The following is a 17738-nucleotide window of genomic DNA, read 5'->3' as shown; positions in this document are numbered from 1 at the left end:
AGGCCCGGGGTTTGAACCTTGGACCTCCCATGTGGTAGGTGGACGCCCTAACCACTGGGCCAAGTCCGCTTCCCTACATGTGTTATTTAAATCCTCACCACAACTCAATGTGATTTTTACTAAGAGCATCCTCCATTTTACAGAGAGGTTAAATTCCTTGCCAAGGCCAAAACAGCTAAGAATGGAAGAGGTGAGAATCGGAGGATCTGGGCAATCTGGCTCTGGGCCTCTGTTTAAAGGGTCAACAAAGCACTTTAAAAAGTTTACATCACTTTAGGAATATAAAATGCGATAGGTCTCAGAATCTCTGAGAAGTCCTCTCTCCTTGCTGCTTCTACCATGTATGACCGCACCCCGGGTTTGGGTGTGTCTACACGGGGAACACCTGTCTCCCCAATTCAGCTGGCAGCTCCTCTGCGGCTCTTCATCGAGTCTCTGGTGACTGCTCACTGACGCCTAAGGTTCTCTGGACTGAGGCCAGATTAAAGCACAGGCTTTGGATTCCTGGATACTGGCCCTACACTAAGGAGAGGGTAGGATACCAGTTTGCCGGCAAGAAGAGAATTAGGGTTCAGATGGAATGCAGAGGCAGTTACAACTTGGTCCTGGGCTTCCGTTCGAGACAGGCTGAGAGGGATTTGAGGCCCCATTGCAAGGCTTGAGTGAACTGCTTCTCCTCAGAGCCTCCATTTCTTCATTTGTACAACAAAAATAATAAAAGCACCCATCTTGTAGTGCTCTTGGGCGTTTCATAAGTAAAGCTCAGTGTCTCAGCTTAAGTCCTGACATTGGCAACAGTTATTACGTTTGTGTGTGTGTGTGTTTTGTTGCTGTTTTTTTGATTTTTTTTTTTTTGTTGTTCGTTTTTAATTTTGTTAATTATTACGTTTCTGTGGGATGCCCACCCTGCCTAGGGCTCCAAGCGTGTGCCTCCCACTCCCTCCGCCTCACTGGATTTTACCTGCACTGGCCTTAGAGAGTCAACCTGGGAACAGATCAGGCCCTTTCTTAGCTCAGGGCCTTTGCGTCTGTGGTTCCCTCTAGAGGGAGTGAGCTCTCTCCAGCTCGCGCTCAGCCCGTCACCTCTTCAGGGAGGCCTTCCATAACCATCCTCCAACACGTTCTATTTTGTTGTGTCCAGGTCACTTATCAGTACCTGGAGCTGTGAATCATTTCTCCCACCTGCATGTAATTTCCCAAGAGGACAGGAATTTTGTTTTGTTCTCGAGTTTCTCCAGCGAGAAGAACCGTGCCTGGCCTACGTCTCGCAGGTCCGCTCATAACTGAGGAAGCGAACGGATGAATGAATGGAGGGATGGATGAGGGTCAGGACGGGCCCGGCCACCTCGCTGGGAAGCCGCAGGCGCTTCCGCCGCAGTGGGCGACGAGCCGGGACTTCGCAGACCGCCGCCGGGCCCCGGGCTAGGGGACACCCGGGCGCGGAGTCCCCCGGCCCTCGAGCCCGGGCGGCGGCCGCGCTCGGCGCAGGGGCCGTCGCCATTTGGCGCCGTTCCGGCCGCGGCGCGCAGGGCGCAGGGCGGGGAGCGCGCGCGCGCGGGGGTCTTTGGCGACGGTGCCCGGCGGCGCTGGCCCCGCCCCGGCCGCGCGGGCGCCCCGCCCCGGCCGCGCCGCGGCGCTCGCTCGGGCCGCGCCGGCCCCCGCCCGCTTCATGTGGCCCGGCCCGCGGCGGCCGGCGGCGGCGAGCGGCGAGGCGGCGGCCCGCGGGGTGCGGGAGGCGGCGGCGGCCGAGGCCCAGGCGGCGGCTGGCGAGGCGCGGCGGCGGCGGCGGCGGCGGGAGCGGGCTCGGCCCGGGCCGCGGGCGGCCGCCCGGCTGCAGCATGCGCGTCCGCCGGGGACTGCGGCTGCCGCGCCGCTCGCTGCTCGCCGCGCTCTTCTTCTTCTCGCTCTCGTCCTCGCTGCTCTACTTCGTCTATGTGGCGCCGGGCATAGGTAGGCAGGGCCCGCTCCGGCCTGGGGGGGGGGGGGGGGACCCCGGGGACCACCTGGCCGCCCGGACGGGACCCCGCGCCCGGTGGGGGGGTGCAGGCCAGCCGCGCCTCGTGCACCCGCGGGGCTCGGGAAGTCCCACCCCCGCGCCAGCCTGCGGCCCCCCTGGCCCGCGCCTAACTCCTCGGCCAGCCCCGCGGGGCTCCCGGCCCGCCGCCTCTCGCCGCCGGACCCTCCCGTCCTTCCCTTCCCTCGCTCCCCGCCTCGAGGGCTCGCCAGTCCCCCCTCCGGGGTCTCCCTCGAGCCCCCGTTCCCGGCCTTCCCCTCACCCTCACCTTCACGGCCCCCCATCACGAGGCGCCCCACCTTCCCTATCCCCATCCTTCCTTCCCCTTCCAACGCTTCCTGCTCAGGAGCCGCCTCCCTCCCTCCTTCCTTCCCCTGCTACATCCACCTCCAGGGCCTCCCCCTACTCTTTCTCCTGGTGGCCGGATTTCCCCGCCGGGCGGCATTCCCCCTCCCCCCGCCCCCCCCCCACCCGAGTCCCACCTCCATTCAATCTCCCCTTTACCCCCAGAGCGTCCTGCACCTCCTCCCCCCCGCCCCGCCTACCCCAAGGACACACCCAAGTCACCTCTGCCCCGCGCCCCTCTTCTCCAGTGCTCGGCCTCAGCTCCCTCCAGGATCGAAGACCCCGGGAAGGGATGCTCTTCCCTCCGTCCCCGTCTTTGACTTCTGCTCCCTCCTGCCCTGAGGGTAGAAGGTGGCTCCTCAGGATTAGGCGGTGCCTGCTCTGGGGGAAGAGGGGAAGTTCCAACGAGCCCTAGAGGAGGCTGTGACTAGGGCGCCCCGGAAATGGTGCCAGGTGGGAAGGGGGAGCAGGGAGAAAAGATGGACCGGGTGGATGTCACTCTGCTCCAAGGCATAGCCTTTCAGATCAAGACAGCCTCTGGAGAGCCTCGTAGAGTTTTTAAGGCTGCCAGGCAGACACTGAGGACATAAAGAGAGGAGATGGAAGAATAGTTTGAGGACCTTGAGATCGGACTTGGATTCGAATGCCTGCCCGACGTGACCTTGGGCAAGTTACTGAGCCTCAGCTTCTCCTCCGTAAAATGGGGATCTCATCCCAACCTCGTAGAATTTTAACGATGGCAGGAGGTAGAGTCCCATTTAAAGCACTTACCGTGCCTGATGCATAGAAAGCTTTCAGAAAATGGCAGCTATCAATTACTATGTGTAACTTTGGAGAAAGAAGGGAGTAGGTGGAAGGTTTAAGGAATTACTTGCCTGACTTGGCATCATCACGGAGCTCTGGGAGAAACCTCACTTTAGGGGGGGAAATGATCCAGAGGTGCTGTTGGCTGGGGTGAGGGGGAGTGTGTTCTGCTGTAAAAACCAGGTTATTTGGATGAAGATTTAGATATAGGGAAATGCCTTTTAGGATTGTGATACATAGTGCCATTCTCTGTTGTGTCAACACTGAGCCAGTTGAATAGAGAAATTTCCAGATAGAGGAGGAGATTCCTGAATTTTTTAAAAAAGCACATTTCACTTGATGATTAATATTGGTGTTTTGGACTCTGTAAGCTAGGTCTGGGAAGATAGAAGAGGCAACATTACCTTACCCTGACAGTATCTTAGGAAATACCTGTAGTGCCCCTCTAGGAAGCTAGGATATGTGGCCTGATGGATTTGACAAATAGATAGGGAAAAGATAGGAATTTGGTAAAACAAGAAGGGGTGAGTAATTAGGGGAATTAGTTGAGAAGAGTTCACTAATGTATTAGGTATTAGGCTGTAATAAAAATGGGTGTGAAATGATAAATTTGGACCTAAGTGGTCTTGGAGTTATAACACCTTTTTTCATTTTTTGTGAAAGTGACAGGTATTTCTGGTGTGGGTGCATGAATCAGGCATATCTTAATTGAAAAATATATCCCACTGGGATGATGATCTTCCTTTTGATGAGAAAGGTTAGAAGCCAGATTGTCCAACAGAAATGGAACGTAACAACTTATTTAAAATTCCTCAATGGCAGGTTTATAGGTCAGTGTAATCCCAATATAAAGCAGTGGGCTACTATCATGTTTGGATTCCTGTATCACTAATAACTGAAAAAGATGCAAGGCACTTACATTTTTAAATTACTGTCTCCTTAAATATGAATCTTAATGGGAAAGGGAAACAGTTAACAAGATGTGGAGTAGCTTAAGGGCTCATGCAACCAGGATCACATTCAGCAATTTGGCAATTTTACTTATCTTGACTTTCCGGTGAATGAATTTAAGTTTTCAAATGGCCATCATTGGACAGTGGGGTGGCAGGTCTTTCCAAATGGTTCAGGCAGGCTAGAGAAATAATAAGGTTTTATGTGACTTGGGATATCAGGACCTTATTTGAAACAATTATTAAAATGAACTTAGAAAAGAATATCAGGTTGAGCCATGTGAAATTTCCATTTTTCAGGTTAAATAATTGTATATCGACAATTTCATATAGTTCAGCTTAATGCATTTCCAAATGACAATTCTGTTTTTTGATATAATGGAAAATGTCAGCCTTGTATTTCCTAGAACCAGGTTTAATTTTTTCCCCCATCTTTGCTTTTGGTTTGCTTTGTATACCCTGGGACCACTTTGTGTTCAAGGGCTAAAAAGAGAAATCAGTACTCCAAAACTGTATCAAATCTATATCACAAATAGGTAGACTTGAATTTGAAATAAGAGAAAAGCCATATTTAACTGTTTTAAGTTATTTATGTGTAATATAACCCAGTCAGAATTCCAGCTCATTAATTTAGTATTCTTTGCAATCTAATGTCAGCTCTTAATATGGGTGACCCATAATCAGAGGGCAAATGGAAATTTCTTAGACTCGAGGGTCATCTGTAAAATGGGGTTAACAGTACAACTTGACCTAGAAAATTGGGCACAAGAAAAATTACTAAAGATGATTATAGTGTGTTTGCAATTAATATAAAGTGCTCTTTTTTTGGTACCTTAATATCCCCATTCCAATCCAGATAATATTTTTTAAAGTATGGCATCAGTGGACATTATGTTTTTGTTATTAATTTAAAAAAAGCAGTGTGTACAGGTGACTCATTGAAACTTGGGAGTGAATGAATAGAGGTATGTATGCTTAAAGATGAGACAAGTTATCCTATAGTTGTATGTTATTTTTATATTAGCTATGTAAAGTAGTAATATGAGGATGGGGCAAAAGGTATGAGGAAGTTGTGGATATGAAAATGGGAAGGGGAAAAGTGATACATTGTATGCCAACGTATACATACCTCTTCTTTCCATTTCCGACTCTCCCCCTCCGCTCAGACTACAACCTAGGTGATATTCAGTTATTTAATCTCTTATTTCACCAGCAATGTTGAAATATTTCTATTCTTTCAGGTTTCTGAAGAAAACTTTGAACTTATCTGTGATCCTTTAAGTTAAAAAAAAGCAATTTAAGAGCTCAGTACTTCCATATTCCAGTCTGAACAGGCCTTTTAAGAGATAACAAAAAAAGAGATAACAGAAGTGAGCTATTTATAGATAAAAGTATGAGGTGCTGATTTTAAAACATCTTAAGTTATGCTATCATATGTTAAAAGTGTATGGAAGTTGCTGACATTTGAAAATTGTTAGAACAGCTACCAGTTTTGAGACAGGGAAAATATAGTCCATTCATTGGTGAAATTTTACTAATTAAAGTTCTGCCATTTAAATTAATTTTTCTTTGGTCCTTTGATTATTGAAAAAAGTAAATGCTTCACTTTCATTTTCAGTGAAGTGCTTTTACATAAAGAAAGTTAATAGTTTATTTACATTTTATACAAATACGGGGCCCAAGATTTTCGATAACATACATGTTTTATATCATCAAATACAGCTTTCTCTAATAACAAGAGGAAATTTTCAGATTCCCCCAGCAAGTAAAGTATGAAAATAGCCTGTTATTCTATTCTGTTGTATTCTGTTCTTATTCTATTCTAATTTTAATTATAATGTAATTTTTGTTCTTCACTTGATAATGCCCTCTGAATGCCTCAGCTTAGTTTCTGTGTTTTTATGGCATAAAATACATATGGTAAAATGTGGACTCTTTCATTTTAGAAAGTTAAAAAGACGGGTCCTGTAAAGACACCTTTCTTCTCTTCTCCCAACACACACACACACACACACACACACAGTCTCTCTCTCTCTCTCTCTCTCTCTCTCACTCACACACACACACACACACATTTTCTCTGGGTATAGCGTGTCTTTTTAGTTTGGAGAGCAGGCTGAAGTTATAAAAACTGAACACCACTTCGCCAGGACCTTGGTGATGTTTTGTTTCCTTTCTGCAGAGTTTTTGCTCTACTGGAAACAAGGTCTTGGGATTGCAGTGTCTATTTCTTTAATAGTGAAAATATGCTGGTCTTGGATAATTTTTGGAAGCAGCTGTTTAAACAATATCAGCTGCTGTTCCAGGACTTTGATACTCTAGCCAGTAGATGATCCTACTCCAATCCTGACACCTTTTCCCCTGAACTTGACAGACCGGGAGAGCTGCGAATCATCAGTACCAGGAAGGATGGTTCTTAACATTGTCATGACTCTTCAGAGCTCTTTGAGAGAGAAGAAATTAAAGTGGCCAAAATGCTACTGACTTGTTTCCCTAAAATTTGCAGATTTTTAGATCATGGAAGATACGTTGCGCACATCCAAGCATATGAAGCACGAAATGTAATACTGCTGAGGCCTGTCAAAGAAATAGAGAAAAGTGGCAGGTCATGATAATGGCACTATCTTAAGAAAAGGCAGGCCCCTGTGTACTATCAGGGAAAGGGCAGTTATTCTTTTGTTTCTAGCACCAGCCAAATAAAAATAGGCATTCTTTTGCACCCTGAATGTTTCCTGGAAAGTTGTGAGAAATTTGATTAAAGGAATTTAAGAGCTGTTGGTCACTAATCCAATATTCGAATATCTGTCATGTTACCAGCTATGGGAGATACCTGATCACACCAGGGCAAAATGAGTTATTAACAGGCCCATAGTTGAGAATGATGAGATTCCACTGGGGTGCCATACCATCTGGTTGAAAGACAAGACTAATCACAAGAAACAATTAGAGAAAAATAGAAGATAATCTATAATCAATTGCTAACTTGTATATTGGCTTGTGATGAGGTGGAATTTCAGACACAGAATGGTAGAGGGAAGTTCATTTGTTCGAATAGTTTTTTTGAGCACCTTTTGTCAGATAATCTTTTGGGTGTTGGGCGATTTAGAAGTGACCAGGAAATAATTTTTTTTGCTGTCATGGTGCTTTTTATTCTAGTGGAAGGTTTCTGCTCTTCTAATGGGGAGATAACAAATACACAAGATTATTTCTGATAGTGGTGGAGTCAGTTTTAGATTGAATGGACAGGGAAAGCCTGTTGAAAAGGTGATATTCGACTTGACGGGTAGGGTGTGGTTAGGGGGTCTTTAGTTCAAGTACAAGCCCTGAGGCAGGGATGAGCTTGGGTGAATGTTAACTGTGGTCCAGTGAGCTAGGCGAGTGGTAGAAAATGAGTTCAGAAAGGTAGTAGGGATCAGACCAAGTAGCTCCCTATAGGCCATGGTAAGGAATGTAGAATAGGAGTTAGCCTTAGCTCTGAAGTCAGCCAGACATAAGGTCAGATCAGCTCTGCCCCTTACCAAGAAATGAGCACATTATTTTCAATTTTCTTAAGATGTCAAATAGAAGATACTACTTTTTTCTTGGGGTTGTGAGAATTAAAAAGTATGCATGTAAAAGGCTTAGCACAGAGCTTGACATGAAACTCCATACATTTATGTATGTCCTCTTGGTTTAATTCTAAATACTAAACTGGAGTTAGGAAGACTGGCCTCCATTCTGACTTTACCAATAATTAGATAGGAAATTTTTACTTTAGTTTTCTTATCTGTAATCTGAGAAAAACAACTGTAGTACAAATTCTAGGGCCCCTTCACATGTGAAGTTACATGATTCTGAGCAAGTGTGAGCTGATACTTGAAGTAGAAAAAGGAATAGTGTTTTTTTTTGTGAAGTAAAGACACTTCCATTTTTTAAAATTCAGATTTTCCATTCACTTAGTCTCCTCCCTTTAATGAAGTACTGAGCCATAGAGTCTGTGCTGCTGCTGGAATGGTGTAGTGTTTGTGTGTAATCATCAGACTTCACAGTTTCACTCTTTGGGGTGAATGGTGAAATTCACACTGTGTAATGCTATTGTTTTAGGGTGGTTACTTAGAATTTCGACACAGACATTTATCTTTGAAATCAATGCAACAAAAAAAGGGGGGGAGGAGGGGGCGACAAAATTGTGTTTTCTTGGTCAAAAGAAAAAATGGACAGAATTTTATGAAATATCTTTAGGATGGTTAAGACCATTTTTCTTTCTCTATCTCCCTCCCTCCCTTCCTTCCTTCCCTCTTTCCTTCCCTCCTTTTCTCCTTCCTTCCTCCCTCCCTCCTGCACATTCTCTCTCTCTTTTTCTCTTCTCTCTCTCTCCTCTCTTCTCTCTCTCTTTTCTCTCCTTCTCTACCTCTTTTGTCTTTTGGGTAAACCTTTTAAATTTTAATCTGCTAAATCCATCCTTTCCTCTAGCTTCACACTTTTGCCTTCAAGTATGAAATAGAGCCCTGGATTCATTAGCTCCTGCCATTCTTATTCCTCTTGGTAGTTAGATATTAAATGAAAATGAATTTTAAATTTTGACCCAGTAATTCTTTTTGTATTTTGACTTTAATCTAAGAGACCAAGAATCACTAGAGAATATTCATACCTCCTGCTGATCTCATGAATTCAGTGTTTTCCCAAGCGTAGGAATCACATTGAATAATTTTGAGTGCTGTCTCTTCTCAAATTCCCCTTTTTTTCTTTTTTGTTAGTTTGTGTAAGCAATTATTAGGTCCTGAGTATTGTTCCTCTTTCTTTCCAGGTTACAGAGATACCCAGGTAATTTGCAATGACTAGAAGGAAACCTGGTTATTGTTTCTGAGGTGCTTTAGCTACTGTCATCAATTATGAAGGACAGTTATCTGACCCTGATTATGATGGTGAAAAATGTTGTGAAGTGTCAGGTACAGGAAAGTATAGATTGTAGGGAAGCTCAATATTGTGTTTGAAAGCTTAAATTAATCAAGGGTGTACTAGCAACCACAACTGTATATGTTTTTATTGAAGATTTGTAAAATATTTACATATTTATGTGGAAGGAACTTTTTTCCACCATGGTTCTAAAAGTATGATTAAATGGACATTTAAAACTTTTGCTTAATTCTCATGTGTTAAATGACCATAAACTTGGACAAATGGGAAAATTGGAGTATTTTTTTCCTGATAGAATGCTGATTATCCCATTTTGAGGAGTCCCACGTTTTGGCATCAGGCCTCAAATTCTGTTCATGATTATGATGCATACATTTGCTGATGAGTAGGCCTTTGACTGGTGAAGTTCAGAAAATAGTATTTTCCTAAATACTGTGCTGTGGTTATGTTTGAAAAATCCTTTATTCCAGTTTGGATAAAAATGACACAATTGCCAGTTTAAGGAGGTCAAACTAGGTGGACTAAAGGTGGTAATAGACTGGCTTTAGGATTCAAGAGGTACTTATTTTAAATCTGCCTTTTAAATAAAACCATTTAATCTTTAAAAATTTTCAGAGTCGCTCATTTTATCCCTATCCTCATAATCTATAGAATACTGATAGAGAAGTTTCCTGGATGGTAATTTTCTTGTACTAGGATAATGCCTATATTGGATGAAAGGTAGAAATAATCTTGCTTTTTACTAAGACTATTTTTAATTTTTTTCCATTAAAAGCTCTGGCTGACTAGGGCTAGGCCAGTGCCCACCTGTTGCATTGTCTGCAAGGAGCAACTAGAATTCTTCATTGTGTAGTGTGTGTGAGTGTGTGTGTGTGTCTGACTGTGAGAGTGGGAGGAAGTTAAATGTTTTGGGTTTTGTGTTGGCTTTGGTTTCTGTTTCATTGTTGCCTTGGCATGTGTGAATTAGAATATTTGGATTCATTTGGATTTCATTTGGCAATAGGGGAACATTGACTGTAGGTAGGAGCTACTTTTTATATTGCCTTTATGTTTAAGGTAATTTTTTCCTTAAAATTTTCTTTATTACAGAAAATTTCAAACATACAGAAGTAGAGTGAGGTAATTATTTGATGTAACCACGGGTGAAAAATAGAAAGGTGAAAGGATCAAAAGACATTGTGCATTATAAAAAATAGGCACTTAGGCCAATTCATAATCTGGATTTTTAAAGCTTCTGGATAATTAGATTTCATTTTTGTTCAGGTTTCTAACTTTTATCTAAATGAGGATTTATCTGTAAAAAGGGGAGAAACAGTATTTAAACTCACAGGATCATTGTGTGAGAGTTAAAGGAGAGAATAATTGTTGTTTGCAGAGCTTGGTGCCCAGTTCAGTACTCAATAAGTAAATGTTTTACAATCCCTCAGTCACAGTGTTCATTCCGAATAGAGAGGGGTAGGGCAAGAAGGAAATTTCCTGTTATTCGCAATCCTGGTGAACTGGTACATGGTAGAGGAGCATTTGATTATAGTGGAGTGTTCAGAGGATTTCATTTTTTTCATTACCTCGTCCTTCATTTGACCCCTCAAAATTTAGAGGTAGAAGAACAAGGGTAAGTGTGTTTGCAGAGAGTAAACCTTTCCATGCTGAGCTGGAGAAGCAGGTGCCCTCTGAAGACGCTGAAGTCTCTAGGGTGCTCTGGGAGCTGGCGATTACTGTTATTTTGTGCGCACCTGTGTTCTTTTGGCTCCCTTGGCCTTTTTGTTCCTGAGAATCTATTGCTTATTTCTGTGGCTATTTACATCAGCTTTGACCAAAGCCAAATGCAAAGCTTGCAAGGGAAAGGATGGTGAAAATACCCTTTTTAGGTCTTGTTTTGGCACAGGTTTTGTGGTTTGTGTTTAGTATCATTCCCTTATAGCCACAAAGTAAACAGCAACGCTGATCTAATTTTAGTATTATTAGTTCTATTTTTTAGTTCTGTAATTAAAATGGTAAAAGAGTTTGCCATAGACTGAAGCTATAGTTTCGGGTTGTATTGTATGTGTAAAAACTGTTTGTTTGTTTTTTCCCATTGTGAATTTTGAACAACCTCACCAGTAGATTATTTATGTAAGCTTTGTGTCATCAGAAACATTCCAGAATGAATCATGTTGGGATCTAACAAATGTTTCCACCATTCTGTTGAACAATATTTTTCAACTACTAAATCAACTCTAAGACTATAAAGGGAAATTTATAATTTATTCATAATCATCTTTTCATCACAAGTTCATATTTCCTTCTCATCTTTATACACACACAGATATTTGAAATTTAGGATTTGCTAAGCTTGAAATAATCGATACTAGAAGGATGGCAGCAATTTAATAAATGCTTTGCTTGTGCTAGAATAATCTTTTACAATCTTTTTGCTCTAAAGTATTTTCCTGGGCAGTTCTGTGTTTCCCCCACTATAACTAAACATAGTATTTAATATAGGATTATTTCTGGCAAGGGATTCTTGAAAGGAAAGCTGTAAGAAAAACAGTTGCTGTCTTTAAGGTTATGTGAAAGACTTTAAGGGAAATTTGGTATCAGTCAAGTCTATTTAATCTCATTCCTAAATACTATTAATAAAATTAAATAGAAGAATTTCAAATTTTATTATATAACAGTATGGCTAATTTGATAGGAGAGTGAATATTTTATCTGTCTTCTCCTTTGATTAGATTTCACAGAGTACAGACAAGACCTTTTTCAGAAACTTATTTGGACTTAAGTGATTATTTTTCTCCAGTCTGGAACTTTTCTCTAGATTGTCAAGAGGAACTATTCTTTTGAATAATTGATAATCTATTCAGGAGTGGATCATATCAGTTGAACAGAAACCAGAGTAGGTAGATGAGGCTGGTCCTGGCCAAATTAAACATACACATTGTTGCCATTATTTCCTTTGTTTCTTCAAATGTAGCTGTGTGGCACAGCCCACCTTTAAATTCAAGGAGTGAAATATGTAGTTAAAGTTAATTTGTGCCACATTTTGTAGGTTAACCTGGACTTTCTTGACCCTTTGGAAGATCGCATCTGGATGCATGAGACATAAGAAAAATCTAGGATATTCCTTTGCTTCTGAATTGTTGGAAATGATTATGATGAAACTAATTGTGATATTTTCTTTTTTCTTCCCTCTTTTTAAAAGGAATCCTTAAATACCAGTATCTCCAGAATTGGAATGTATTGATGTCATGCAGTTGTTTGTTTGTTTGTTTTTGTAAAGATGATTATGTTAAATGCAGTCACTACAACACAATATATGCATTCCTAAAAATCACCATGCTATGCAAAATTGCTCAATAAAAGTTTCAGAGCTTATGGAAAAAATGGGGTTAGGTGTCTAGCACTCAGAAATGTCATCAGTGACATACACAAAAATAGGAACTCAAAGAAAATGAAAGCATAGTGGTAGAAAGGGAGGGTTGTCTGAAATTGTACTACAAGTCTAATACCTTTGTGTAAGGTATTCCTACTTGGTGAAAGAGGTAGCAGGTAGATATTTGAAGTGTGTGTGTGTGTGTGTGTGTGTGTGTGTGTGTGAGAATCCTTTTAGATGGGTGTAGTTTTCTGGTGTTTCTCTTGGACAAAATTACACGAAACCTGAAGTTCAAGAAAGAAATTCTGTTCATCATTTCCAGTACATCAGTTGCGTTGAAACAAATTTGCATTTTAAAACAAGCATTATAGCAGAAGTGACTCTATAAGACAAAATGTAATTTGCATAAATATGTGAAACGTTTAAAAAATGATTTTTAAGAAGTTTTTAAAATTTTGAAATCTCGAAATTTACAGAAAAATTGCAGGTATAGTACAGTGACCTTTTTTTTTTTTTTTTTTTGAACCATTTGGTGACATGATGCCTTTTTCCCAACAAACAAGGTCATTCCAACAAAGCAGAATGCATCCATTGGAATTAAGAAATTAACATTGATATTTTGCTACCATCTAAGCCTCAGATTTCCATAAAATTTTGCCTGTTGCCCCAATAACATGCTTTATATAATAAGGATCCAGTTCAGAATCACCTGTTGTATTTACAAGTGATGTCTCTTTGGTCTCCTTCTGGAAAATCTGGAAAGGTTCCTCAGTCTTTACTTGTTGCTGGTGATGTTTACTTTGGTCACTTGATTGAGGGGGTATCTGCTGGGTTTTTCCACTGTAAGGTTAATCTTATCCTCTTCTTAATTAGTAAGCATTTTGTGGGGAGGTACTTTAAAAACTATGTAAATATTTTGCTTTTCATCATACTTTTCAGTGTACTTTTTGTATCGACATAGACTTGTTTTTAATTTTTTCAATTCATTTCTTAAAAATCAGTATAGGCTTATGGGTTTTAATTATCACTATCCAAATATTGATGCCCATTTCTCTTGATTGGGTAGTGGGATCCTCTTCGTCCTGGCATCTGTCCTTTTTGACACATCTTTTTGATGCTTTTAGCACTTCTTTACTTTATGGCCTAGTGAGTTCCAGGCTCGTTTTGTACTTTCCCTATCCCAGACCTGGATGCTGCTATTTGAAGAACTGATTATTTTTAGTGGATAATGGTATTCAGAAGCCAAGATTTGGGTTGTGCTTATTGCTTTTGGGGTGTTGTGGCTTAGCTATGGAATAAATGTATGCACATTTACATCTATATTACATTTTACGTATATAGTAGATTACTGTTTATTTGCGGTAGTTATGTTCTGTAAAATCACTGTGAACATTGAATTAGCAATTATTGAACCTTTGCTCCTATGGAAATACAGGTTTAGGTTCCCGGGAACCTCAGGTCATAGTTTCTTCAACTGATCAATGCATAACCTAGTTTTATATGTTTTATTTAGTGTGTATTGTAGATTCATTGACTTTGACCTCATGGCCAGTGGCCCTGTAACTCAGGCCTGAATGAAGCTTATCTAACACATGCGTTTTCTCCATAAGGCACATTTCAGCCTTCCTGAGCTTAGAACACCAGACAGTACTTTCAACACTTCACTTGGGGGCCACTTTAAACAATGAAATCACCAAGAAAAAGCACAAAAAGGTAAAAAACATAGCACTATAACATACCGTGAAAAGGATTCTTATTTGCAATATGGGAACTGAACCATGAAGGCACAGTGTCGCCTTGTTTGACCTCAACTGGCAATATACACGTTGGGCAATTTGTTTTTTTCACTGCTCTGACCATGTCTAAAAATGACTGTCAAAGCATGGTGAGTACAGGCGTACCTCAAAGGTATTGTGGGTTCTGTTCCAGAGTACTACAATAAAGTGAGTCACACAAATGTTTTGGATTCCCAGTGCTTATAAGAATTATGTTTATAGAGAGTGGATGTGGCTCAAGCAGTTGAGTGCCTACTTCCCATATGGGAGGTCCTGGGTTCAGTTCTGGTGCCTCCTAGAAAAGACAAAAACAAACAATAAGCAAAACAGTTGAAAAAACCAACTCAGGGAAGCTGATGTGGCTTAGTAGTTGAGCGCTGGCTTCCCACATGGGAGGTCCTGGTTTCAATCCTTGGCCCTGGGTACCTCAAAAAACAAACTATGTTTACACTATATTGTAGTCTATTAAATGTGCAATAGTATTATGTCTAAAAAAATGTATATACCTTGATTTACAAATAGTTTATTGCTAAAAAATGCTAACCATCATCTGAGCCTTCAGCGAGTTGTAATCTTTTTGCTGGTGGAGGGTCTTGCCTCCATATTGATATTGCTAATTGATCAGGGTGGTGGGTTTGGGGTGACTGTGGCAATTTCTTAAAATAAGACCACAGTGAAGTTTGTCTCATTGATTGAGTCTTCCTTTAATGAAAGATTTCTCTGTAGCATGTGATGCTGTTTGATAGCATTTAAAAATTTTTTAAATATATTTTTTAATCTTTCTTTTTTTTAAAGATACATAGATCACACAAAATGTTACATTAAAAAATATGAGGTTCCCATATGCCCCACTCCCCACACACCCCACTGCCCCCACTCGTCCCACATCAACAACTTCTGTTTAATAGTGTTTTACCCACAAACTTCTTTCAACATTGGAGTTAATCCTCTCAATTAACTCTGCTGCTGCTTCATCAAGTTGATATAATATTCTAAATCCTTTGTTGTTATTTCAACAGAGTTCACAACATCTTCACCAGAAGTAGATTCCATCTTAAGAAACCACTCTTTCCTCATCCATAAAAATTAACTCATCTATTAAAGTTTTATGAGGTTGCAGCAATTCAGTCACATTTTTAGACTCCACTTCTAATTCTGGTTCTCTTGCTGTTTCCACTACATCTGCAGTTACTTTCTCCACTGAAGTCTTGAACTCCTCAAAGTCATTCATGAGGATTGTAATCAACTTTTTCTAAGCTCTTGTTAACATTGATATTTTGACCTCCTCCCATAAATCATAAATGCTTTTAATGGCTTCTGGAATAGTGAATCCTTCCCAGAAGGTTTTCATTGTACTTTGCCCAGATCCATCAGAGCATTCATTATATATTGCATCTGTAGCCTTATGAAATGTATTTCTGGAATAATAAGACTTGAAAGTCAAAATTATTACTCCTTGATCCATGGGCTACAGAATGGATATTATGTTTGTAGGTGTGAAAACAATATTAATCTTGTTGTCCATCTCCATCAGAGCTCTTGGGTGACCAGGTGCTCAATGATATTTCAAAATATTTTTTGAAAGGAATCTTTTTTTCTGAGCAGGAGGTCTCAATAGTAGGCTTAAAATATTCAGTAAACTATGTTGTAAACAAATGTGCTGTCATCTGGGTTTTGTTGTTGGATTTATAGAGCACAAGTGGAGTAGTTGCAGCATGGTACTTAAGGGGCGTGGGATTGTTGGAATGGTAACTGAGTATTGGCTTCAGCTTAGTCACCAGCTGCAAGTCACCTAGCAAGAGAGTCAGTCTGTCCTTTGAAGCTTTACAGCAGGCATTGACTTCTCCTAAGAAAGAAAGTTCTAGATAAACTTTCAGTATAAGGCTGTTTTGTCTACAGTGAAAATTTGTTGTTTAGTGTTGCCACCTTCATCAGTTATCATCGTAGCTAGATTTGATGGATTACTTGCAGCTTCTACATCAGTGCTTGCTGTTTCACCTTGCACTTTTATGTTATGGAGATGGCTTCTTTCCTTCAGCCTCATGAACCAGCTTTAAATTTTCATTTTTTAATTTATTTCTCTCCCCTTCCCCCCCCCCCCCCCCCCCCCGTTGTCTGCTCTCTGTGTCCGTTCGCTGTGTGTTCTTCTGTGTCCGCTTGTGTCAGCAGCTTGGACCTCTCAGGTGGTAGGCAGATGCCCTATCCATTGGGCCAAATCCGCTTCCCAGCTTTAAACTTCGCTGCTGTAGCTTCCTCAGCTTGAGCAGAGGCCCTTGCTCTGGATTAAGTTTTGGCTTAAGGGAATGTTTGTAGCTGGGTTGGTCTATCCAGACCACTAAAATGATTCTCCCCGTCAGCAGTAAGGCTAATTTGCTTTCTGATCATTCATGTCTTCCCTGGAGTAGCACTGTTCATTACCTTCAAGAACTTTTCCTTTGCCTTCACAGCTTGGCTCAATGTTTGACACAAGAGGTCTAGGGCTTTCGACATGCCTTCCCCACTAAGCTTAATCATTTTTAGCTCTTGATTTAAAGTGAGAAAAGAGCGTCTCTTCCTTTCACTTGAACACTTACGGGCTATTGTAGGGTTATTAGTTGGCCTCATTTCAATATTCTTGTCTCCCATGGAACAGGGAGGCCCAAGGAGAGGGAGAGATGGAGAAATGGCTGGTTGGTGGAGGAGTCAGAACGCACAAAACATTAATCTTATCGAATAAGTTCTCAGTCTTATATGGCCACAGTTTGTGGTGTCCCAAAACAATTAGAACAGTAACATCAGAGATCACTAATCACTTATCACCATACACAGATATAATAATAATTAAAGAGTTTGAAATATTGCAAGAATTACCAAACTGTGATACAGAGACACAAAGTGAGGCATATACTGTTGGAAAAATGGTGCCAGAAGACTTCCTTGATTCAAGGTCTCCTCAAACTTTTAATTTGTAAAAAAACAAAACAAACCAAAAAAAACGAGTACATCTGCAGAGCACAATAAAGCAAAATGCGGTAAAAATGAGATATGCTTGTACCGATTTGGAGATTACAAATCAATTTAGCGAATAGGCGAATTTGAAAATATGGAATCCGAATAATGAGGTATTGACTTTATATATAATGAAAATCATCAGTTCACAACAGTACCTTCAGTTCTAATCCAGAACCGCAGGTTTCACTAAAGTTTTCTCCCTTTCCATATCTGTAACCCCTTTCTCTGCTAACGAGAAACCTAGTTCCTATTTTCCTTATATTTACCTGTATTTAACCAGAATGCTCTGCCTCTACCCCATATTTGGACATCCTTTGAACTCCAAGCGTTCTTCAGTTCTGTTTGTTGGACTGTCCTCCTTCCTTACCCGTTTGGGGTGCACGGATCATCTTCCATCATTGATGTCCTCCTCACCCTGCTAGGACTCTGGCACCCAGCACCAAGTTTCTGTCTCCTCTGTGTGGACACTTTACTCACCCCTGGTGGTGCTCAGGTCCTTGCCATGGTATCTGTGTCTTCCTTGGACGGAAGCCCTCCTCCTCACTCACTTTAACACCCCGTGCAGAGGAGGCCCCATCCTTTTGTGCTCAGATAGAAATCTGGCTGCCATT

At 41.3% G+C, this 17738-nt stretch overlaps 1 protein-coding gene across 1 annotated transcript in view; it reads left to right on the top strand.

Moving 5' to 3' along the window:
• The first annotated feature begins 1773 nt into the window (after positions 1–1773).
• Positions 1774–17738, top strand: part of B4GALT5 (beta-1,4-galactosyltransferase 5) — an 88379-nt gene continuing 72414 nt past the window's right edge. The window contains exon 1 of the mRNA XM_058287218.1: positions 1774–1950. Coding sequence (XP_058143201.1) covers positions 1839–1950 — 112 coding nt within the window. The 5' untranslated portion in view covers positions 1774–1838. The remainder of the gene's footprint in view (positions 1951–17738) is intronic.

Source organism: Dasypus novemcinctus, chromosome 24, assembly GCF_030445035.2.
Source record: "Dasypus novemcinctus isolate mDasNov1 chromosome 24, mDasNov1.1.hap2, whole genome shotgun sequence".
Classification (NCBI taxonomy): Eukaryota; Metazoa; Chordata; class Mammalia; order Cingulata; family Dasypodidae; genus Dasypus; species Dasypus novemcinctus.
Note: the sequence above shows the minus strand (reverse complement) of the source record. Positions and strands in the feature narration are given on the sequence as shown.